The 24952-nt window shown below is 38.6% G+C and overlaps 1 protein-coding gene across 2 annotated transcripts in view; it reads right to left on the bottom strand.

The window, feature by feature from the left end:
• NAA25 (N-alpha-acetyltransferase 25, NatB auxiliary subunit) overlaps positions 1-24952 on the bottom strand; it is a 66952-nt gene that overhangs the window by 16383 nt on the left and 25617 nt on the right. The window contains exons 8-17 of one of the 2 annotated variants that reach the window (XM_032876254.1): positions 24751-24862; positions 24010-24099; positions 22502-22671; positions 19393-19505; positions 14158-14365; positions 13054-13143; positions 7861-8041; positions 7141-7240; positions 2480-2631; positions 1813-1938 (exon numbers count right to left, since the gene is read on the bottom strand). In XM_032876254.1, the coding sequence (XP_032732145.1) occupies positions 1813-1938; positions 2480-2631; positions 7141-7240; positions 7861-8041; positions 13054-13143; positions 14158-14365; positions 19393-19505; positions 22502-22671; positions 24010-24099; positions 24751-24862 (1342 nt within the window). The remainder of the gene's footprint in view (positions 1-1812; positions 1939-2479; positions 2632-7140; positions 7241-7860; positions 8042-13053; positions 13144-14157; positions 14366-19392; positions 19506-22501; positions 22672-24009; positions 24100-24750; positions 24863-24952) is intronic. The other variant, XM_032876255.1, reaches the window with a different exon arrangement.

Raw genomic sequence — 24952 nt, 5'->3', positions numbered from 1 at the left:
GGCAGGCAGAGAGAGAGGAGGAAGCAGGCTCCCTGCGGAGCAGAAAGCCTTATGTGGGGCTCAATCCCAGGCCTCCGGGATCATGACCTGAGCTGAAGGCAGAGGCTTTAACCCACTGAGCCACCCAAGCTTTAAGGCAGAGGCTTTAACCCACTGAGCCACCCAGGCGGCCACCCTTATAATTTTCTTAATAACATTTTCTTCCTCTAGCTTACTTTATTATAAGAATACAGGATATAATATACATGGCATACAAAATATGTGCTGGTCAACTGTTCATGTCATAGGCAAGGCTTCCAGTCGATAATACACTATTAGCAGTTAAGTTTCTCGGGAGTTAAAAGTTACACCTGGATTTCTGATTGTACAAGGGGGTCAGCACCCCAACACCACACTGTTCAAGGATCAAACGTCTATTCAGAACTACCTCATATACTTATCTCTGCACGTTTGTGCTCCTACTGCCTTTGGTTGTACTTTCCTAGAAGTGATCTGCTGAATTAAGTGGGATATGGAATTTTCAATCTTTTTTTTCCTTAAGATTTTACTTATTTATTTGAGAGAGAGAGATCACAAGTAGGCAGAGAGGCAGGTTGAGAGAGGGGGTAAGCAGGCTCCCCACTGAGCAGAGAGCCTGATGCAGCACTCGATCCCAGGACTCTGAGATCATGACCTGAGCTGAAAGCAGAGGCTTAACCCACTAAGCCAGCCAGGCACCCCTGGAATTTTCAATCTTAATACAGATTACCAAAATTCTCTATAGGAAGATTATAAAAAGTTACATCTTCATGTCAATGCACAACCACCTTTACCCCCACAACCTTGCTGACCACAAGTATTAATCTTTTTTATCTTTGTCCAACAGTTTAAAAAAAAAATCTTTATCACTATAAGGTGCATCTCTTTGAATTTCTTAAGTCCAATTTGTTTTTTAGTTATGTTCTTCTTACTGGTTTATTAAAAGTTCTCCCTTTGGGACACCTGGATGGCTCAGTGGGTTAAAGCCTTCTGCCTTCAGCTCAAGTCATGATCTCAGGGTCCTGGGATTGAGCACCGCATGGGGGTCTCTGCTCGGTGGGGAGCCTGCTTCCCCCTCTCTCTCTGCCTGCTTCTCTGCCTACTTATGATCTCTGTCAAATAAATAAAATCTTAAAAACAAAAAGTTCTTCATGTGAAAGGTATTAATATATACGAAGAAAATTACCAATCTACCACATACCTTTAGAACTTAACAAATTTACTTCTATATAGAAGGCTAATATTTACAGAGACCAAATCCTTTGAATTTCCAGGTTTGATGTAATGCTAAGAAAGGCTTTCCCTAACCATTTAAAAATATTTTCTAGGGGCACCTGGATGACATGGTCAATTAAATGTCTGACTCTTGATTTCAGCTCAGATCATGATCTTGAAATTGAGCCCCACATCAGGCTCTGCACTGGGTATAAAGCCTGCTTAGGATTCACTCCCTCCCTCTCCCTCTGGTCCCCGCCCCCCATTCTCTCATTCTCTCAAACAAAACAAAACAAAACAAAAAATTTTTTTAAATTTTCTTGTAGAACTCCTAAGGAGTTCTTTAATCCATCTGGAATCTCTTTTCATGTATGCTATGAAGGAAAATCTAATTTTTAGATTAGCCAGCAATCCAACATAGGAGTGAGATTCATTTTCTTCATTTGGCTTACCTATGCCTTCTATTCCCACAACAACCATGTTATTTTATTTGTATAAAAAAGAGGTGTTTTTTTTTTTTAACTCTTAGATTCATCCCAATTCTTCAAAAATAAATACTTGGGGTTTAATTCCAGTTACCTGTCTTTTGGATCCCAGCTGAAGAAAACATTTAAGTCTCTGTTGTCTCTCAAGGCTTCCCATGGAATGTCATCTTCTTCTGGCTGAAGATTCATTGATTTTATACTTTCTGCTAAACTGGTTGATCTGTGATATAGAAAATTTATGTATTATTTCAATAGTAAAACAGCCATGAAAACATATTAGCCACAACTTTGTCTTACTAGAAAGAAAGGAAAAGAAAGAGGAAGAAGGATTTATTATTAAGAAGTAAAGGTTCACAGAAGATGACACAGAACCAAGCCCATATCACACTAGCCTGCTACACAGCAAAAGAAAGCATCTGGAAGCTCAACTAAAATAAAGTGGGTCAACATTAATTCCTGAAACCCCATGTTTAAGTGGGGAAGGGAAAGCCTTTAAACAACACATGGACTGGGGCGATGACCACAGGCTGTCTGGTTTGTGCACGAGACACACAATGGTGCTGGCTATGTGATCATTCTCCATGACATGCACTGGGTCATTTCCCTTTTCTTCTCTGCTCCCACCAACTTCCATTCTCTCTCTCTCTCTCTCCCCATTTGTCCTTAGCCTAGACCTGCTATTATTACACAGGAGCCCATTAACGGCTCTCAGGATCTGACCTAATCCCTGAGTTTCTTTTTAGCTCTTGTGCAATACTTACATATTTGCTTCAAGTAGAAGGTCTAACAACATCCGTTCAGTACGGACTTGTGCAAAATGAAGAGAATTATTCAGCCTGTTCCTAAAAGCGATAAACTCTGGGATCTTCTCAAATGCACCATATTTGTAAGCTTGAATAATATATTCTGAGGTCTGGGAAAGAAAGACATCACCTCCGTATAAATATTTCACAGATCAGGCAAAGAAGACAAAACTTGCCAGGCAAAACAAAACCAAACTACACTCAAACTGAAATTAAGATGTGAACTCTAATCTTTAAAGGTCACAAGTAGAATATCAGCTTTATAAAACATTATTTTTCTTCTTTCCTATACCAGTCATATGTGTTCTTCACTACTACTACTACCACTACTACCACTACTACTACTACTACCACCACCACCACCCAGCTGCTGCTATCCACAGAGACTTTCTCTTAGCAGTTATGTCTTTTAATTTGGTAGGACTGGAGGTTTTGTGATACCATGTCAGTCAAAAATTTCATTTAGTGCCATTATGGAAGGGATGTTACTCCATGTTTTTCTGCATCTAAGATAAACTGCATTTTATACAAAGGTTCCAAAAACACCAGAATAATATAACCACCCCACTACCAACCCAAATAAAAAAATCACCCTCTTCCAGAAAAAAGACAGGCTGCTCCTTGGTTTTGTTTACTTCTGAGTACTATATATCACAAACATAGAGCATATGTGCATTATATCAAGACAGAAGACAACAAACAAAAAGACCCATAAGAATTCATCAGAATCCACTCTGAGGACAGAAAGACTACAAGAACCAGTTTTCTTGTCCATCCAAACTACATAAGACCTATGCTGGAAAATTCCATGAACAAGTAAGTGAAGGGAACACTCACCATATGCACTTTAATTTTAGAGTAATACATATGTACAGATGTAATGTTGTGAACAAAGACAAGAGAAAGAATTCTCAACAGAAATTCTGGCACAATAGAAGAAAATCTCAGGAAGAACATTTCAGGGGTGTGGGCCTATACCATCAGGATCAGAAGTCAGAAGGGTACCCTTTTGGGCCAAGGAATGTTAAGCTCAAAGCAGATGTCTGCCCCAAAGATCCTTTCCAGAAAAGCCAGTCTTTTTACACCTTAGTCAGCTCTGCCCCCATCTCCATTATGACTAAATAATTTGCCCAGTAGGAAAATATGCCGATAGTCAACAACATACCCTCTGATACACAGCCTCGCAGGGTTCATTTCAGGCCGCGGGATTGCGCCACGGGCGCTAATTCAACTGCATTCGATGCGGCTTTTAAACCCCATGGGACACCTCGGCGAGCTGTTTGCCTGCAGTATCTGGAGAAATTAAAGACGGACGGACACAAGAAAATTAAAAAGATTACTTGTGATCCTGCAGGTTTAAAGAAGGACTATCCGAAAAAGCTCAAGTGTACCTTCTAGCCTGATTAAAGGACAGTGATACGCCCCATCAAGAAGAGGCCAGGATACTTTAAACACACAGGCCTATCCGATGGCCTCTTGGCTTGGAAAAAGCAAGGTTTACTATCAGCTCTTGCGGCAGGAACTTACAGCTTGAAAAAACCAGCTGCTTAGGAACATAATGATCCAGCAATTAATCAGGATGAAAACAGGACTTCTGGAGATTTCAATCACATTTACCAATTACAGCTCCAAAACACGCTGATTAGAGAAAAGAAGCCAGCTTTACAAAGTAGACAGACAGTCTTAATTTCTGAGTAGTCCATGGAATATCACTTTTGAAAAAGAGGCAATGGCTTTTAAAAAAGAAAAATAAGGGGCAACAGACAGGGAATGCAGTCCTTTAACAAAGTGAGAAGGTAACTGCAGCTCTCTGGCTTCTGTTTTTAAGATCGTCCTCCTTTAATGCTGCAGCAAAGCATCACCGCAGAGCTAGGAAAGGGCCTGTGCATCCATAATTTGAAGACACAACCCCTACTGGAACTGCAGGCAAAACTGGAAGCCACAGGGACTTTAAAACTTTTGAATATCAGAGAATGTTGTCCGTACCTATTTCTACTCATTTATGCACCATGAGGCTAGTTATATCCCATATGGATTCCTGAAATGAACCCTGGTCACTGTAAGAATTAACAAAACAGATGGACATCAACCCTGAATGATCATCTTCATGAATACCCAAAACAGACTTTTAACGGGAAATTATTTTTGAAGTACAAACACAGAAGTAACTTTTAGAGATAAGAACATCTGTCTCTAAATCTCACATTGTAAAAATCTATTCCAAAGTAAGATGACAATGATGACCTTTCCAAAAAGAAAATCCCTGTGTAGACCTTCCAAATATAAATTTCAATCCCATAGCATGGAGCCTTACAAAGCAGAACGCTGGATTTTCCAGTTAAGGAGCAAAAGTGTTCTTTCGAAGATCAAGTTGGGAATGGAAATACATCAGTCCACCAAGAAAGAACCATCTGGGGATCTCAAAAACTACCAAGAATAAAAGATGTAGAACACAGGGCTTTAGCCTTCCAAAGATCTAATACTATCAGAAGGGTTAACCCATACAAGACAACACTAAACTCGTGCTCTTTCTTATCCTCAAATTCCTATAGGAAACAGTCAATGCCACAGTGCCCAGTTCCCTATTTTCGGACTCAATCTCAGCATGAAGGTTTAAGGTGCATTTTCCTTGCTCTACTGGTTTTTGCTTTTGCCTCTAGGACCCCCCAAAGATTATCTACTTTAGTAAGATTAAATAAGCTCTCTCTTGTAGTAATAAAAATAAATTTCAAGCAGAGAGTCCTATTCCCAGATCAATAAAATGATCAGGTCCAGCATCACATACATTCAGATTAATTAGTCACTTCTGCCTCACATAACCATCAGCAAAACTTCAGAGACAAAAAAAGGCACTGAGAACAACATACCCTCTCAAATCATTCCTGAAGATCTCCGTTCTCTTTAACAGTAACTTGAGTTGTTTTGTTTTGGGGTAGGTATGTTTTGTTTTCAAAACAACTCTTTAGACACAGTAACTGGTGGGGGGAAGGGAGGAAGCAAAGCTTAATTTTCAATAGCATATGAAATGTGCCTTATTGACCAAATCGGGAACAATATGGTGCTTCTAGAACGCTGGATGATTAAAAACTGGAATAAAACCAGCCACCAGGCATGGATTAATCCATTATTTACCCCAACTTCTGCCTCAGAGCTATCAGAGAAACAAAACTTTGAAAAGGAGTCATCAGTAAATATTTCTTTAACCTCTTTCTTAGAAATACAGAAGTGACAGCCAGAATAATGAGATTTGAGAAACACTTCTGATTTTTTCCCTTGACTTAGTGAAACCTCTTAAGAACAGAGAAGGGCAAGCACAGATACCTGAACACAGAGTACAAACACACAGACTTATAACTCAACTGCCTACATGTGCTAAGATATTTTAGAAATCCAAGTCCTAGAGATGCTCTCGGATCTCTAAGCCAGGCCAGCACCTTCCAGGCAGCATGTTCAAACACTGATGCCTACTTCCCTCTCTCCCTGATCAGGAGCTGTGGCACAAAATAAGGTATGAATAGAGATCCCAAACACTGGAAAGTGCCATGGGGGAAGGGGAATAGGGCTTAAAAGCCAACTGATGCACAGCTTACTATCCCTTGCTACATCAGCCCTCTAGGCCTTGCCATAAGGCTTACCAGGACAGAATTACTGCAAGCTGACAACAATAAACCTGTATTCCATTGTTCAGAAATGCTTCCGCTCTGCCTTCTGTTTAATACAAGGCTAAAAAATTCGATGGAAGATAGATTAACCACAGCTATTACAGTTACAAAAGAACCACCCCAAAAACCAGCTCTGTGGCCAAGTTCCTTAGTTGCTATTAGACCATGAAAAGAAAAAACTATGGGCAGATATCTGGCATAGCCGAATTCTAAGCAATGAGTTTTAGAAGCACATGAGAACAAAGCAGGCAATGACCATCCTAGAGACTTGCCTTCTTTTTACCTGTGTTCACCTCTAGTCAGTCAACCAACTGTGTTCAAGGTGGATTTACACAGTTGGTTGACTGACTAGAGACTATACAAAACTTCTGCTTAACTGACAAGTGGAGACCAAGACTGCTTGCAGTGAAAAATATGGTGCAAATCCCATCCTTTCATTATGGCACATAGCTCTACCTTATTTACTGCTACTTTAAAAAACACATTATTGACACAAGTTTCTTGAAATGACCTTCAACTGGACAATTTTATAATTCTAAGAAAATACGAGTGCACTGGCTGTTGGCAAAGAGCATGGTAGTATACACTTCGGAAATAAAGGTAACAGAGCAGCTGCTGTTACAGAATCTTCTACGGCATCCCAGGCTATAAACACATATGGGTTACCTCTTATACCCTTAGAAAAAGTCCCTTAGAACTAAGAGGAATACCGCTTACTACTCTAATAGTGTTTTAACTATACCTCTGCATGGATTCTATTAAACACACCCACTCTAGCAACCACAAAAACTCTTAACCTCCACCTAACAGACGTGGCCAGTAACCTATGGCCTAAGGCACTTGCAAGTACGCATGGTGCAATTCACGTGCACGCGTTGCCACACGAGGGAAGGTGTTCTCTGACTCGCGTGCATTCAGCAGGCAAGAACATATTTTTTAAAAATATTTTTCACTTACATCTTTCTGGTTGGAGTGGAAAAACCTGAGTGCGAAGTTACAGGATTGGGATGCAGCAGCGTACTGACCTAGGGATTCGGCATATCGAGTCAAAAGATAGCTAGGTCAGAAGGAAAGAAAGAAAAAAAAATACGTTATACTTACCACCTCCAGTACCAACTACACTTCAAATTATTATAGCAGATAAACAGGCACACAGGGAAGTTAAAACAGCCTGCCACAGAAATCATCTCATTCACAGAATCAATTTTTTTTTAAAGAACAAAGTTAATTCAGTTTTGTGGGAGACCTAAAGCTCTATGCCATGCTTTCTTACGCTCATATGATTAATGGACCAGAAGGGGATAAAGAAAATACCCTTGACTCATCATAAAGAACAGTCAAAACACAAATTCAAAGGATCTCTAAGGTCAACAAATAAAGAACATGTATTAATCTCAACTGCAAAGCAGAAATAAAGACTTCACAATAATGTGTTCCAAGTCTATAGCTGTTTGCTACCTCTGGGGAAAACTCTTACCTTTTCAAAACTGTGCAAATTTAAAAATTACCATCAAATGCTGGAAGATATAAAAATCTTTCTGCTTTGCAATGGGTCATCATGGGTGATTACTTAATCTAAAAAGCTTAATAACAGAAACTGCAAAGCTTGAGCTCCATGTGTAAGGACCCCACCCTGAGGTAGCTGGCTGCTCAGTATTCAGAGTATATACTACCAACCCAATGGTGTCATGCTGGATATGCTTAGCATCAAGGCTGGAGTAGAGATCCACCACTGGTTCAAACGCCCCCAGCACACAGTAGATTCGAACAAGCAGCAACTTGAATTGAGCATTGGAAGGGCTGTGGGTTAAACCTTCTTCCAGCAAAGTCAGGGCCTGCCACACAGCAGTCTCGTCACCTAGAACCAAAACGTAACAGTATTATCCACAGTACTTAGCAGCAGATGGAGATTTCTCATAAACAAAAGACAAAAACTTACTGGTATTAGCACCTCCCTTAACTATCTGAAGAATGAGTTTAGGTGTCAAAGAACAAATTTTAGATATACACCTGTAAGCAAAACAGGCAATTTCCCAGAATAGAGAGTTTCTCAATAGTTACCTCAGTTCTTAAACATGCATCTGCAAAAGTGATGCAGACTTTAAGTTGTGAGGTTTAGGAAGGAAGTTACAGAACCTCTGAGAATCCTAGATTCTGAAGAGATGGACCTTGAAGGAGAATTTGAGTCCACCAACCTTCCCAACACAGGATTTTCTTTACCGGACCCCAGGAAGATATTCTCTCTAGGCAACATTTTTCTTCCATATGTAACTCTACTATTCAGATGTCAAATAATATTTCAAAAGAGCTGTTCACTAATAATCAAATTAATACAACACACTTATTTTTGGCCTACCAAAATTCAAAAGGTTACATGACATCAATAGTCTTAAAGATTAAGTAGCTTCTCTTTCATGAACCTAAAGAAATAATATGAAATGGAGATAAAGATTTATATATAAAAACATTCATTGTACTAATAATGAGGGAATGATTAAGAAAATTATAATAAGGCCCACATTATGCAGCCATTTGATATTAATGAGTTTTTAGTAATGAGGGAAAATACTTGTACAGTAACAGTTCAGTAAAACACACAGAATTCAAATTAGCATGAAGAAGTGATCTTTAATCTATAAGACAAGCACAGAAAAAAAGAGAAGGAAATACGCCAGCTTTTAGAATGTGTTTTGGAACCTGGAAAAGTTAAGATTAAAATAAACTGTTTCCCAACACTTTTATAAGTTATTTTTATAGTCAGAGAAAACTTAAACTAAAACTTAAAACACTTAAAGTAAAAGCTCTATGCCTTGAGCTTTTCGAATTATATGCTGCAGGCTTTTTTCTACAAGAAATGCGATATAATCAAAAATTGGGGTTTTAGATAAATATCCATAATCCTACCCAAACTATGCATACCTATAATCTATGCAAACTACCATTATGACTTTAATGTATTGCCTTTGAATCAGAATTACTTTTACACAGTAGCAGTCACGACATCAACTAATTTTGTGTTCTGCTCTTTGAAGTGTTTTCCCATGTTGCTACCTAGTCTTCACAATTGTAATTTTATTGAATTCAACACTTACTGACTTAAAACTCTGGAGCAACACTAAATATAGGACCGGAGGATAAAGGTCATGGGTGGTTCCTGGCCTCGAGGGGCTCAGAGGTGAGTAAAGAGCTGGACAATTAAAGGGAATAAATAATTCTAAGAAGTCCTAGTTACTCAGGGTGCCTGGGTGGCTCAGTCAGTTAGGCGACCAACTCCTGGCTTCAGCTTGGGTGCTGCGATTGAGCCCCTGGCAGGTTCTGTGCTCAGCAGGAGTTGCCTTGAGTATTCCCTCCCTCTGCCCCTCCCCCAACTGTTGTGCACACTTGCTCTCCCTCACTCTCTCTCTAAAGTAAATAAATCAATCTTAAAAAAGAAAAGAAAAGAATGGGGCGCCTGGGTGGTTCAGTCAGTTAAGGGTCTGCCTTTGGCTTGGGTCATGATCTCAGGGTCCTGGGATGGAGCCCTGTGTTAGGCTCCCTGCTCTGAGGGGAGTATGCTTCTCCCTCAGCTCATGGTCTCCCTGTCAAGTAAACAAAAATCTTAAAAAAGAAAAAAATCCTAGTTACTCAAAGATAACCTGTATTGAAAAAAAGATCTCCTTAAAATGGAAACAAAATTTCAAAACATTAAAAAAAGTATAATTTATATTTTTTTCTCAACTATTAAACCATTACAAGGATATTTATTATTTTATTTTGTAATATTTAGGCTATAACTACAACTCTATGCAAATTCTTCACCAAATCAAAAGAGCATCAAGCAAAAAAAGAAAAGAGCACGAAGGACTGATTAGGCTTTTTGGAAAAAAGTTTTCTAACTAAATGTTGTAATATAACAAAATGATATAAGTTCTAGAGCTATATTAATGTATAGTATGGACTACAGTTAATGATACTGTTCTGTATACTCAAAAGCTGCTAGGAGAGTAGATCTTAATATTTCTAATCATAAGAAAAAAAAATCTAACTGTGGGGTGACAGATGTTAACTAAACTTATGGTGGTAACCATTTCATGATATACATATATCAAATCATTATGTTATACATCTTAAGCTATACAATCTTAAGCTAATACAATGTAATATATCAATCACATTTCTTCAATAAAACTGGAGGGAAAAAAGATATCCTTAACTCCCCATTTTACTTTTGCAGAATCATAAACAAATGCCTTTTGGCAAAATATCTGAGAGCATCATCAACTTCTTAAAGTGCTCTTAGGGCACCTAGGTGGCTCAATCGTTAAGTGTCTGCCTTCTTCCGCTCAGGTCATGATCCCAGAGTCCTGGGATCGAGCCCCACATCAGGTTCCCTGTTCAGCTGGAAGCCTGCTTCGCCCTCTCCCACTCCCCCTGCTTGTGTTCCCTCTCAATCTGTGTCTCTCTCTGTCAAATAAATAAGTAAAATCTTAGAAGAAATTTTAAAAGTGCTCTTCTTAATCTTTCACATTCAAATCAGAGTCTTCCAACATTCATACCGAATTTCTACAGATTTCTAGTATCTGTCAGATCCATCCTGGACAGTGACTATGCCTCTAATTAGAGCACTGCAACCTCACTTTCACTGACTGCAAGAAACACTGCATCTTTATAATATTGGCAATTTTTCAATGTATCTGCACTGTACAGTATGATTATGGAAAATCTGCTTAACTTCTTTCTCTGCCCTGTCTTTCCTTCTCTATAAAACTGCACCAATCTTAACTATATTATGAGGTTTAAATTACCTAATTCATGTAAAGCACTTTCAAGGGCCTGCTGATCAACAAATGTTAGCTGCTATTGCTATACTGGGCATGTTGCTAAAAGAACCAAGGGATTAGCAAAGCCATATAGTCACTTATGAGCAAGAATGGATGCTAGAGTAAGTGGGGAAGGGTATCTGAGTAGGGATCAAATTACTAAGGGGTCAGTTCATTCATGGATGTTTTACAGCTCTATGCAAACTCACGATTCTGGGGCTCAGATGACAAAGACTCTGATAAAAAGGATTTCAGCCCCATCTCCGGTACAATACAGTATAACAAGTACTAGCACAGGAATACACACAACGTCCTATAAAAGTTCAGAAGGGGCATAAACTCTTTAGTGGTGGGGCGGGGGGAGTGTGAAATCAAGACAGGCTCAGAGGTAAAAGTTAGATGAAGGAAGGAAGGAAGTTATTTCAAAGAGAGGCACATGACGTTCACTAATACTAGCAAAAAAACCAGCAGATTTAGGCTCTAAGTACCTAAGAATTTAGAGATATAAGCAGAGGCTAGGTTATACAGAGCACTGTAAACTATCCTAAAGAGGCTGACCTTTACCCTCAGGAAAACAGGGCACCTCTGAAGGGTTTTCAGCCCAAGGGTGATGGTATGAAAATCAAATGCTCCATGAAACGACCCCCGAGGGCAGGGCTTGTGTCCACCACACACAGTACTGTCTCCCCAGCCCTTTGTTTCTTGTGCAATTTATTCTCGTGAATAATATGCAATAAGTACCTAAATTTTTTTTTCCCAAAAATCTGCTAATAAAAGAAAATGTCAAGAGTGAAACCTAAAGGGAATCTCAGTATCATTTGCTGAATCATCCTTTTCTTGCTCAAGGATATATGCTTCCTTCAGCATATATTGTATTTCTGTCCTTAACAGGTTAATTAGAATTACATTCCCAAAAGAGTACATTCTCCTAAACACTTTTTTAAGTAAATAAAAAGGGCTATTCCATTTCATGGACCTATACATCTCTCTCTGAATCAGTTTCTCTTATTTTAATTGTGGCAACTTTGTAATAGGTAGTTCAGTCATTATTCTCTTTTCAAAAATGTTTAAAAACATAACAGTAAACAAGAAATATCATGTGTTGACAAGGATGTGGGGAGAAAGGATCCCTCATGCACTGCTGGTGGGAATGTAAATTGGTGCAGCCATTGTGGAAAACAGTATGGAGGTTCCTCAAAAAAAATTAAAACCAGAAATATCATATGATTCAATAATTCCACTACTGGGTATTTACCAAAAGAAAATGAAAATACTAACTCAAAAAAGATATACATACGCAGCATTATTTACAATAGCCATGATACGGAAGCAAACCCAAGTGTCCATCAATAGACGAATGGATAAAGATGTGGTGTGTACACACATGTGTATACACATACACACATACATACACACATGAATATTATTCAGCCATAAAAAAGAATATTTTGCCATTTGCAACATGGATGGACCTAGTGGGTATTATGCTAGTGAAATAAGCTAGACAGAGAAAAACGAATACCATATGATTTCACTTATATGTGTAATCTAAGAAATAAAATGAACAAACAAACAAAAAAGGAGACACAGACCTATAAATAAGGAACTGATGGTTATCAGGAGGGACGGAGGGTGGGAAAAAAGAGGAGTGGGAAGTATAAGCTTCCAGTCATGGAATGAGTAAGTCACAGGGATGAAAGGCACAGTGTAGGAAATACAGTCACTGGTACTGCGACAGTGGTACACGGCAACAGATTTGTGGTGAGCAGGGCATGATGTGCAGAACTGCCGAATCACTATGTTGGACACTTGAAATTAATGTAATGTGTATCAACTATAATTTATTAAAATTTAAAAAATAAAAACAGAACAGATGTGCACTGATTTAAGATTATCTGGATTACAGAGAGGGGGATTATCTGGAGATGGGTTCTTCTAGAAGCACCCTGGAGAAGGGCAAGGAGGAAAAACCTAAAAGCATAAATCAAATTCTTGGATTATATAATTAGTCTCAGGATTTATAAGCAATAAAAGCAAAGCATAAAGTCAAACTGAAATCACTCTTCCTTACCTGTTTCTCTCCATATATCAATAAGCACATGGACAGCAAGGAGACAGTAATAGTCTGAAAACTGCAATTCGGTTTTCAAACAGGATTTCCCTGTAGGGAAAAAATCCCATATTTGTATTTTAACATTTGTTCAACTATCACTGCCCCAAAGGAGTTTTTCAAAGCAGGAAAGTGACAGGAGGGAGAAGATAAAAAAAGAGGAAATGAAAGTAGTAAGAGGCGTATAAATACCAGAAGAAAAATGTAAGCAATGAATCAAAGGATTCAAAAGAAGGTAAGGCCACACTCAGCTGGAGCAGAAGGAAGAGTTCTAGAACAAAGGTGGTATCTGCAATGGCCCCAAAGGGAGAGCAGCAAGATTTGGAAGGAGGTTTCAGGTAAAGAGAAGAATAGAAGCCAAGGGCCATGTACAACTAAAGTAATGGTACACTCATTACTTCACCTAATGATTCAGATTACAGTTAGAGAAACACTGACATCATCTGGTCACACAACTTATACTTTATCACATATATCTAGCAAAAGGTCATCTACTTCTGAACTAAACATTTACCTCATAATCTATGACATTCACTTTGTTCAATTTCAGTCTATATATTAAAAATAGTAAGGCCTATCAGCAGAAAATGTCACAATTAATCATAAGCCCCATGTAATTCATATGAGCCCCAGTGTGACAGTTAGCTCAATCAAGAAGAATATGGACACCTATCATTATTCAAAACTCCAAACTTAAGAGAGGCTTTATATGTGAACAGTCTTCCCAGAATAAGCTCCTTGCCAAACTCATTAAAACAAGGTGCTCTGGGGTGCCTGGGTGGCTCAGGTTAAAGCCTCTGCCTTCAGCTCAGGTCATGATCTCAGGGTCCTGGGATCGAGTCCCGCATCGGGCTCTCTGCTCAGCAGGGAGCCTGCCTCCTCCTCCTGTCTCTCTCTGCCTGCCTCTCTGCCTGCTTGTGATCTGTCAAATAAATTTAAAAAAAAAAAAAATCTTAAAAAAAAATAAAAATAAAAAATAAGGTGCTCTGAGTGATAAAAACAAAACCCAAAAGAATAAAACTTAGCAAATCAGGCAACTACTATACATTTTGAAAGAATGCTCACCAAATTCTAGTCCGTGCTGATACCTTAGCATCAATTCTCTGACCACACTCAGCTTCTGGTTTTTATCCATAGTGTGGTACAGGCCGAGCAGCCTCGTCAGCTGCACGACACACAGATGCTGCTGCAGAGCTCTGATGTCCGCAGGCAGCGCCAGCTTCTCCTCGGTTGGTGTCGACAAAGGAACAACTCCAAGTAACTGATTAATAAACTGCAATGTAGGAAAAAAGCACCAATCTCAAAACAGAACTCATCTTTGGCAGGCTGTAATTAACAAATACTGAAGTGACCTAGAAAAAGGCATTTTCTATCTACCAAAATTACTAAAACAAAAAAACTTCTAACAGCACACAATGCTGATAAAAGGCCAACGGAAATGGCATTCTCATTCACTGCTGGCCACAAGTCATCTCTCAATACTGGGTACTATACCACTGACAGATTAAAAGAATTGTGAAAACGTTTCATAAATTATTCCACACAACATAATATAATGATATGGCAATGAAAAGCTTGATTAGGGAAGCTATAAAAAGAGATTACCAAAAACAAACCTATAATTACAACTGATATACAAGTGAATTCTTAGAGAAAATATTACATGTTGAGAGGAATAGTTATGTCATGTCAGTGGCCTTAAGTTGCTTTTTATTAAAGTTTTATTTTCAGATGCAGATTCACATGCAGATTTAAGAAATAATCCAGAGAGATCCCAGGTACCCTTCTCATCCAGTTTCTCCTGATGCTAACACCTTGCATTAAAATGATTTTAGGGGAGCCTGGGTGGTTCAATGGTTAAGCGTCTGCCTTTGGGTCAGGTCATGATCCCAGGGTCCTGGGATCAAGCCCCATGTCAGACTCCCTGCTCAGTGGGGTGTCTGCTTCTCCCTCTCCCTCAGCTCTCTCTCTCTTAAACAAATACATAAAATCTTAAAAAAAAAAAAAAAGTATTTTCTGAGGTGATGAGGGGTAAGGGGTGGGAGGATAGAAAAGGTTTGTAGTAGAATGAAACAGATGATCACCTCATGTTTTAGACTAACTGAAGAACAGTTTTATACTTCCATGGTTCTGTCAGATTGGGGTGAATTAAAAAAAAAAAGATTAATTCTGAGAAAGTAAGTTGTGTAAAAAATCTCCATAAAATACATAAAATTTCGTAACAATACAAATTCTGAATACACACTAAACTAAATCGGGGGGCAAGCACGTAAGGAGAGAAGTGGGATGTTGTAAATGAGATGATCATCCTTCCATGAAAGGGCTCCAACAGAGGAAGACTGTAACTGTAAAAATAAACAAAGTTATACAAATCTGTAATTTAGAAATACTGAGGTAAATCACAGAAGACACAGGTAGGAGCTGAACGCGATCTGCCTGTAGAGAGCCAGAAGCAGGGTAAAGGTGGCAAAGAGCTGCTACTGTCTTTCAAAAGAAGCCTTATAGTACCATTCAGCTTTTTCAACTTTATCCATGTAATTTTTTCATAAAAATAAAAATTAAAAAAGAAAACCCCACTCATGCAGTCTCACATCTATACCAATGTTGCTTCAATTTGTCTCCAAATGTATGAATTTCAATTATTATGATCAGATAATCATGTGCAACAAAGAAACTGCAGCCCCGGTCTTCATATTTTTGATTAAATGCCTATATAGCTTCTACTGCCGGCTGGTCCATTCTTGCAAGCTACTCTATGTATTAGTGATGCTTATCATTAATGCCTTCTTCAAAGAATGCTAAAGAATCTTCCAGACAGGTTTTGTCATGAAACAATGCATTCATTCTTTATTCTAGCCTGTACCATTTTACTGCTATGCAAAAAGCTTCTTTATAAAAACTGTAATCATTTGTTTAGCTTAAAACCCCAGGGAAAAGGAAATCAAAAGATAAAAACATCACTCTGGGTGAGCCACTTCAGGATAATTGGATTCAGTGGCCTACCTGTAGGGGCTCGTCCCAGTTTAAAAGACTGGGACTATAGCTCTCAGCTTGAAATTTACTTAAATGGTTTGCAATCCTCTGACAAACACACTGCTGAGAGGCAGAATTTTTAGCTACTGAAGTCATCCTACATTTAAAAAGTTGTGGCAGCAAAATTACCCCCTCAATGAAAATTTATGTGGGTCTACAAAACTCATTCCAACAGCTTTAAATCCTTTGTTTCACAGAACGACTACCCACCACTGCTAGTATTCCAGCATTTCTAGAGGGTTCATCTCAATAGATTACTCTATGAGGTCACATGAGATGACCTGAGTTTCAAACATACTAATACAGTAGAGCTTATACTAGATAAACATTAGCAAACCCTTATGAATCTCAGCTGAAGGCAATTAAGTGTCCCTTTAATGCAGCCTCATTAGTTGATGCTTCAACTTCTAAGATGGGAAGCAACGGAAGACACGATCAATTGTTCCAAATCTTAGCACTTAGTACATAATATCTGCAACAAATACTAACTGAAAAAATCTCTTCCACACAGTTCTAGATTCTGCTTAAATCGCTCTAGTAACATGAAACTCACACATTGTATTTTTAGAGAATCTAACTACTAGAAAGACCTTTTTTCCACTGGCCAAATTCTGAATTCTCTGTAACAACTTCCTGCGGATCCCAATTTTTTTTTTTTTAATCCATTTATTTGACAGAGATACCAAGTAGGCAGAGAGGCAGGCAGAGAGAGAGGAGGAAGCAGACTCCCCGCTGAGCAGAGAGCCCGATGCGGGGCTCGATCCCAGGACTCTGGGATCATGACCTGAGCCGAAGTCAGAGGCTTTAACCCACTGAGCCACCCAGGCGCCCCCGGATCCCAATTCTTATTCCCTTTTTGTACGGGAGCTTTTCAGTTATGAGAAAGGAAGGACTGTGTCCTCACCAGACCAAACCTCTCTTCCATTTCTCTCTCCTATGCTTTCAAGTCCTCCTACAACCCAGAACTCCTTTTCTGGATATCCTACAATTAATCTGGAAACTTCTAAAGCTTGACCTGAGGCCTGTAAACACAGCACTCCAAGAATAGTTTTACTAAACCAAAGTGAATGGTGACAGTCACAACCGAGAGATCATTAGCTACTTTCCAGTTTGGGAAAGCACTGCTCCATCCCCCCAGATCCCTCACCTTCAAGACTGCCAAGTATCAAGCCTGGTGGACTGAACATAAAACCACCGAACAAATACTCCAGTAACCTCCACTACGGGGGCAAGAGAAGGCACTCTGGAATAACAGGTGGTGGCAACCCTGTGATAGGAAGGCTTCGCTGCAACCTTCACTAATTTCAGAGGTATTTATGAGTAAAACTGATCAAATCATCGACTTTCTTTTATACATGCCACTGTTTCTTTACATGGCACTCTACCCTACCCCACATACACTGTTCTTCCAACTGGTAGAGTACTCCACCTGCCCACTACCAGGGACACTCTGGACTAAATACTAAAAACTCATACTGTGGAACAGGGTATGAAGTTCCCAGCAACGGGTGAGCAATCTGACCCAGTACATGTTGCTGTGGATGAGGAGTCTAAAGATAAGCTTCCCCATTTCATTATGTAAGAAATTTACATTGGTTCATTTATAGCAAAAACTCCTAATATATGACAACGAACTACAATGTGGTACACTGGATTAGATCACAGAACAGAAAAAGGACAGTAATGGGAAAACTGGGAAAATCTAAATAAAATCTAGGGGTTAGTTAAAAATAGTGTACCAGTGTCTTGTTTTGACAAATGTACCTTGGTAATTTAAGATATTAACAAGCAAGGGTTAAGACTATAGTGTAACTTTCTGTACTATCTTTGTGACTTCTCTATAAATCTAAAATTATTCCAAAATAAGTGCATCAAAATGTAAAACCTTGCTCCGCAAAGGATCCTATTAAAGGATGAAAAGACAAGCAGAGACTGGGAGAAAATATGTGAAACCATGTATCTGACAAAGGAGCTGTATCTAGAATATCCAAATTCTCAAAACTCAACAGTAAAGAAACAAAAACGAACTATGAAGGAAGCAAAAGACAGAAACACATATTTCACTGAGAATATAAAGCTGGCAAATAAGCACATGAGAAGACGTTCAACACCATTAACCAAGAGGGAATTATACATTAAAACCACTATAAAATATCACTATGTACCTGCCAGAATGGCTAAAATTAAAAACAGTGACAACACTAAATCCTGATGAAGATGCAGAGAAACTAGATCACTCATTTACTGCTAATAGGAATTTAAAATGGAATGGCAACTGTGAAAAAGTCTGGCCATTTCTTTAAAAAAAAAAAACTAAACAAGCAGCTATCATTACACTACTGGACATTTTTTTCATAGAAACGAAGACACAAGTTCACACAAAAAGACCCCCACACAAATGTCCACAGCAGCTCTATTTGTAACAGCCAAAAACAGGAAACTGGATGTCCTTCAACATTTTATAAAGAAATGGTAGCACATCCATACGACAGAATACTATTCAGCAATACAAAAGAATGAACTATTGAAACATTAACATGGATGAAACTCCAGAGAATTATGCTGAGGGAGGAAAAAAGTCAATCTCAGAAAGTTACACATACTAAGGCTCTATTACATAACATTCTTAAAATGACAAAATTACAGAAATAGAAATCATATTAATGACTGCCAGGGGACAGAGAGACAGGGAAAGGGGAAGGTGCAAGGAGATGGCGGCGGGTAAAAAGGGGTAGCGCGTGGGATCCTGGTGGTGGAACAGTTCTGTATCTTGACACTGGCAGCGGTCACTGAGTCCACGTGCAATACAATACACTGCACTAAATACACATTAATGTACCACACGTATACACCCAGATGTAAAACTGCTGAAATCTCCACAAGATCAGTGAATTGTATCAATGTCAATTTCCTAATTATGATATTATACTATAGTTAGGCAAGACGTTACCAGTGGGACAAAATGGGAATGGGCTATACAGAGCTCTCTGTATTATTTCTCTTACAACTGCATGTACATCTATAATTATCTTAAAGCAAAACAAAACAAAAACACACCATAAAACAAAAAGACAATCCAATTATCCATCAGAGGCTTATTCTCTTCATGGCTAAATTTAACAAGAAATCATCTCTTAATCTGTTAGCACCTGGAGTCCCTGGCTTGCTAGAGCAGTTACCTTGGCATCTCGTGTTCACCACTCACACACAGATTTAACCTAGTTACAAGTAATACAGGTACCCAACAGAATTCTGAACTGTACTTACTTTTGTACACTGTGTAGCAGGTAGCAGGTCAACAAACACCTTGAGGTCTGTAAAACAACAAGGTTTATCCCCAAACCTTTTAAAATACTGGAACATTAATTCTTCTGGATCACCTAAGAGAGTGAGAGAAAAAGAAATCACTACATTTGCTTCTGCAAATTTAAGAGGTCTGATTTGAAAAATATTTCTTTTTTTCCCATTTCTTTTATTTAATTTAAAAATTTTATTTATTTGACAGACAGAGATCACAAGTAGGCAGAGAGGCAGGCAGAGAGAATAGAGGAAACAGGCTCCTCACTGAGCAGAGAGCCCGACGCAGGGCTCGATCCCAGGACCCTGGGATCATGACCTAAGCCGAAGGCAGAGGCTTTAACCCACTGAGCCACCCAGGCATCCCAAAAAATATTTATTTCAATTAAATTAAAATTTTGCTTGATGGGGCACCTGGGTGGCTCAGTCAGTTAAGCATCCGCCTTCAACCCAGGTCATGATCTCGGGGTCTTGGGATCAAGCCCTCCATCAGGCTCCTGATCAATGGAGAGTTTGCTTCTCCCTCTGCCCCATCCCCAGCTCGTGCTCTGTCTCTCTCTCAAATAAATAAATAAAAACTTAAAAAAAATAAATATAATTTTGCTTGAATACTTGAATGAGAATGACAATGAGGGCTGCAGGATGGCTTGCCCGTTTAAACATGTATTTCAAAAACGAGCTGAATCTTACAATCTCAACTAGTTTACTTGTTATTACACTTGGGAAATGTGACACTTTTCATTAATTAAAGTTTAAATACCTAAAAAGTTTTCATTAAAATTTAAATAAAGACTGAAATTTATATACAAACATTAAACAAACATGCTTCTTTCCACAGTTCTTGGAAGTATTAAATGTTTCACATGCACAACACAAGAGAAAATGGGAAGAGTACAAGCCAGTAACTCTCAACAAGATCACTCACTGTGGAAAATTTAAACATGGATCTACAGAAGCTACCAGTGCCTTTTATTTTTCCTCAAATTAAAAACACAATTAAAAACAAAAAATAAAATAATAAAAAATAAAATGTTCTCAAATTAAACCAGAGTTTCTGTAAGATTTTAGGTCTTGGTTTCTGTCCACATTTCAGAGAACTAAAGTCCATGGCTTTGATCAGATTCTCAAAGGACGCTGATCCAAGACACTAAGAATCACTTACTGATCTGTGTAAAAAAAGTTTTGTGGGGGCGCCTGGGTGGCTCAGTTGGTTACGTGTCTGCCTTTGGCTCAGGTCATGATCCCAAGGTCCTGGGAGCCCTGTGTTGGGCTCCCGGCTCAGCGGGGAGTCTGCTTCTTCCTCTGCCCTTCACCCTACTCATGCTCTCTCTCAAATAAATAAAATCTTAAAAAAAAAAAAATTTTGTGGAGGGGTGCCTGACTGGTTCAGTCCATACAGCATGTGAATCTTGATCCTGGGGTTGTGAGTTCAAGCCCCATGTTGCAGGCAGAGCTTACTTCAAAAACAACAACAACAACAACAACAACAACAAAAAAAAAACAAAAACAAAAAAAAACAACGGTGGTGACTAGATAAACACAAATCCCTCTTATGCAGGGTGGAAAGAAGGAAGAGAAAGACATAAGATGGACACAGCAAGTGCCAACACAGATCCAAATACCTTTTTTTTTTTTTTTTTGACAGAGAGAGGGAGATCACAAGTAGGCAGAGAGAGAAGGGGAAGCAGGCTCCCTGCTGAGCAGAGAGCCCGATGTGGGACTCGATCCCAAGACCCTGAGATCATGACCTGAGCTGAAGGCAGAGGCTTAACCCACAGCCACTCAGGTGCCCCTAGATCCAAATACTTTTATATCTAACTTTGGAAAGAATGGAATCTATGTTAACATTTGCTGGGGATCAGCTAAGTATCAAACGAAAATTTTCATTGGCAATTCTGTGAGACTAAGGTTCCTGAAGTAGACCTAAAGAAGTCAACACGGAGTTCAAAACTGGTTGTGAAAACTCTAGGAAGGGAATGAGAGAAGCCCACAGTTAATTTTAGAATAAGCTGCAAAGCATGCCTGGGTGGCTCAGTTGGTTAAGCAACTGTCTTTGGGCTCAGGTCAGGATCCCGGAGTCCCAGGATTGAGTCCCGCATCAGGCTCCCAGCTCCATGGGGAGTCTGCTTCTCCCTCTGACCTTCTCACCTCCCATGCTCTCTCTCACTGTCTCGCAATCAAATAAATAAAATCTTAAAAAATAATAATAATAATAAGCTGCAAAGAGCATTAATTAGATGATTAAAATGAGATGATCTAAGATACTGAAGTATCTTTAGATACTGGAAGTGCTCATCATCTCAGGACAACTGGTGCCAAAAAGCAACCTCTTTTAATGAGAACCAAATTTTCATAACGATAAGTGGGGGGGGGTTCCTTTGGAGCTTTATCTTAAAAAAAAGAAAATAAAAAATTAAGAAAGTTTATTATCTTAAAATTTAGGCTATAACTAAACCATAAACTAAGTCTTAGTATGAGCAAAGAATTACCGCTTTTTGAGGAGAAGGGTGCCATTTTCCAACAAAACTGTGAATTAGCATAATATGACATCCATCGTTTTCAAAAAAACATCTAAGGGGTTCCTCAACTTTCCTGAAGGCCTCTCTTCATGCTTTATTATCTGAATCATGTTTTCCTCCTATCCTGTCATTGTCCTTATAAATCTTCTCTTAACTGTTAATTGTTCTAACTCTGCCAGATGTTCTTTCATCAATGGTTTTGTGAGTGCTTGAAGCAGATTTTCAAGAAACCTTTCATCCACTTCATGAAATCTTGAAACCATTTTTTACAAAACTGGCTATTATAATGTGAAATTGATTTTGACATTAATGTTGAGTCAAAAAAGAATGCCTGATAAAGACGCTAGTGAAAAAGGAAGAGATGCTAATGTTGAGTTGAAGACATGAGAGATAACGGTACAGTAATCTATTCATGAGTAAATATTTTCAGGTTATGAAGATATTTGCTTCCTAAGGATGACTTCATCATCACAGACCTCAGAGAATGAATACTGCACCTGGGTATGGAGGGCATCCCTGTATCTTCTCCAAAGTTCCCAAATCATATTAAGGGTTCTTACCCAATTTGTACTCATCATTAAAACCTTGACGTCTTAAACGTCTAATCAGTTCAAGTTTAGCAAGATGTGGTCCTCGGAGATGGCGGGAACTTTTAGATTCTTCTGTTATCCGATCTTCTATAAACTTCACAGCTTCTTCTGCAGAATAATGCACTTCTCCTTCTAAAGAGCTAGGTATAAACACACATGGAAAAAGGTATTTTGTACCTCTACTGTCCATCCTAAAACTTAAAAGTGAAGCCAAATTGACTTCAAGAAACAAATTAAAAAATAAAAATCACTCTGATAATTATAAAATAGTAAGGGAGTAAAAGAGAACTATGAGCACATTCTGACAACTAACATGGCAAAGGATTACTCCCAATTCTGGCATCTGATTACTGAACTGTGACTAGTTACCTCTACCTCTTTCTTTAAAATAAGAATGGAGGGGCGCCTGGGTGGCTCAGTGGCTTAAGCCTCTGCCTTCGGCTCGGGTCATGATCTCAGGGTCCTGGGATCAAGCCCCACATCGGGCTCTCCGCTCAGCGGGGAGCCTGCTTCTCCCTCTCTGTCAAATAAATAAATAAAACCTTTTAAAAAAAGAAAAAGAAAAAGAAAGAATGGATAACTTTATATATATACAATATTGCCTGATTAAAAAAAATCTAAGTAAACTTTACTTTATTGCTTTAAGAATGAAGACTGAGAAAAATGAGATCACTCAGTTAATATTACAAAGTAAGCATCAGCTCATCACCACCTTAAATCCTTACTTTTTAAAAAGATCCCATTTATGTTTGTGTTTTTGTCTAGAATAGCAAAGGAAAAAAAAAAAGGAAACCAGCAACAATCCAAGTGTTCAACAGTCCATCAATGGGAAACAGGTTAAATGAATTACATCTCTAAAGTAGAGTTGTCTTAAGTCACTAAAAAGAATGAAACGAATCTATATATACCATATATGGAAGATGCCCAAGATATATTTTAAGGGAGAAAATACCAAGTTGTAAACCATTATGTCTCATATAACTGCATTTTTATGTTAAATAATGAGAATAATTACATTAGTATGTTGACAAAATAAATCTGGAAGAAAGGACTCTAAACTGCCATCAAGAGTTATCTCTGGGGGCACCGGGCTGGCTCAGCTGGCAGGGCATGCGACTTGACCTTGGGCTCAGAAGTCACGAGTTCAAGCCCCACACTGCGTGTAGAACTTACTTTAAAAAAAAAAAAAAAAAAAATCTCTGAGTCAATTATATCTCAACAAAAGTGGGGAAAAAATGTTATTTCTGGGGTGATAAGATATTTAGGAACACTTTCTACACCATACATTTCTGCACTTAGTTTTAAGATTTCTTACAATGAACACATTTATTTTGTAACTGTAAAAAAATGAAATATCTTACTTTGAAAGGAACATACTACTGAGACCAAAAAAAGAATTCTATTAGGCTTCCAATGAAATCATTTTGCTACAGCATGCTAAAAAGTGCCACTGTAATTCAGGAAAGGAGTCAACTTACTGTTCACCTTCAGCAGGAGGAGTCCATGCCTCTTCAATCAGTCGAAAGACAGAATCGAAATAAGTCAGATAGAACTGCCAGTCATCTGAGCTAAAATCAGATTGAATGGTGCACACAGGATTAAACCCAAGTTGTGACAAGTCTGCCCTAGGAACCACGATACTCAATTTATTTTCTAGGTTACATTTTAGTCTTTACGAGGAGAACCCCAACCCTCTGAGTTTCCTCTGCCACCCGAAAAAGGAATTTGAGAGGCGTGTTCAGAGTAAAAAACTTTTAGGAAAAAGTTATTTCCTTCAAATGAAATAAACAGGTCCAGAAAACTAATATTCTTAACAGAAAACTCCCATGTTAGTACTTCCTCAAAATGGGCAGCCGGTGGCGGAGGGCGGGGGGGGGGGGGACAACACAACACACATGTTTCTTTTAGACCAATACTGAATTTAAGTAAATCTAAGTAAACTTTACTTTATTACAAATTAATGATTTTTACAAATTAATGATTTTTAGCATTCATTCTGAAGACGTAATACTTCGCACTCTGATGGCTTAAGTTCCATTATACCCCTTTACTGAAAAATAAAGTTTCATCAAAAAACTTTTAAAAATACCTAGGCCACACTACTGCAAGATTTATGCCCAGGAAATATAAAAGACAACAGATTAAAAAAAAAAAAATTCAGTAGTGACACCTGAGAGCCCCACTCCAGTCTCATGGCCCAGAGAGAACCATCTACTCACTTTTTCAGTAAGAGGCGCCTGGAAAGGGCATTGCACTCTGGCCACCTGCTCAGCTTCTTATACATAGCCATGCATTTATTTTCCCGACTCTGAATCTCGCTCGTCAACTTCTCTACAATTAAAAGTTATAAAAAAAAAAAAAAAGTTATAAAAATTGGTAAGCTGGTTTCATTTTTCCTCAGAAAGCAGAATAAAGTCCAAA

Source organism: Lontra canadensis, unplaced genomic scaffold (genome assembly GCF_010015895.1).
Source record: "Lontra canadensis isolate GAN:19392208 unplaced genomic scaffold, GSC_riverotter_1.0 scaffold58, whole genome shotgun sequence".
In the NCBI taxonomy this organism is placed as follows: domain Eukaryota; kingdom Metazoa; phylum Chordata; class Mammalia; order Carnivora; family Mustelidae; genus Lontra; species Lontra canadensis.
This window is presented reverse-complemented; position numbering and strand designations above follow the sequence as displayed.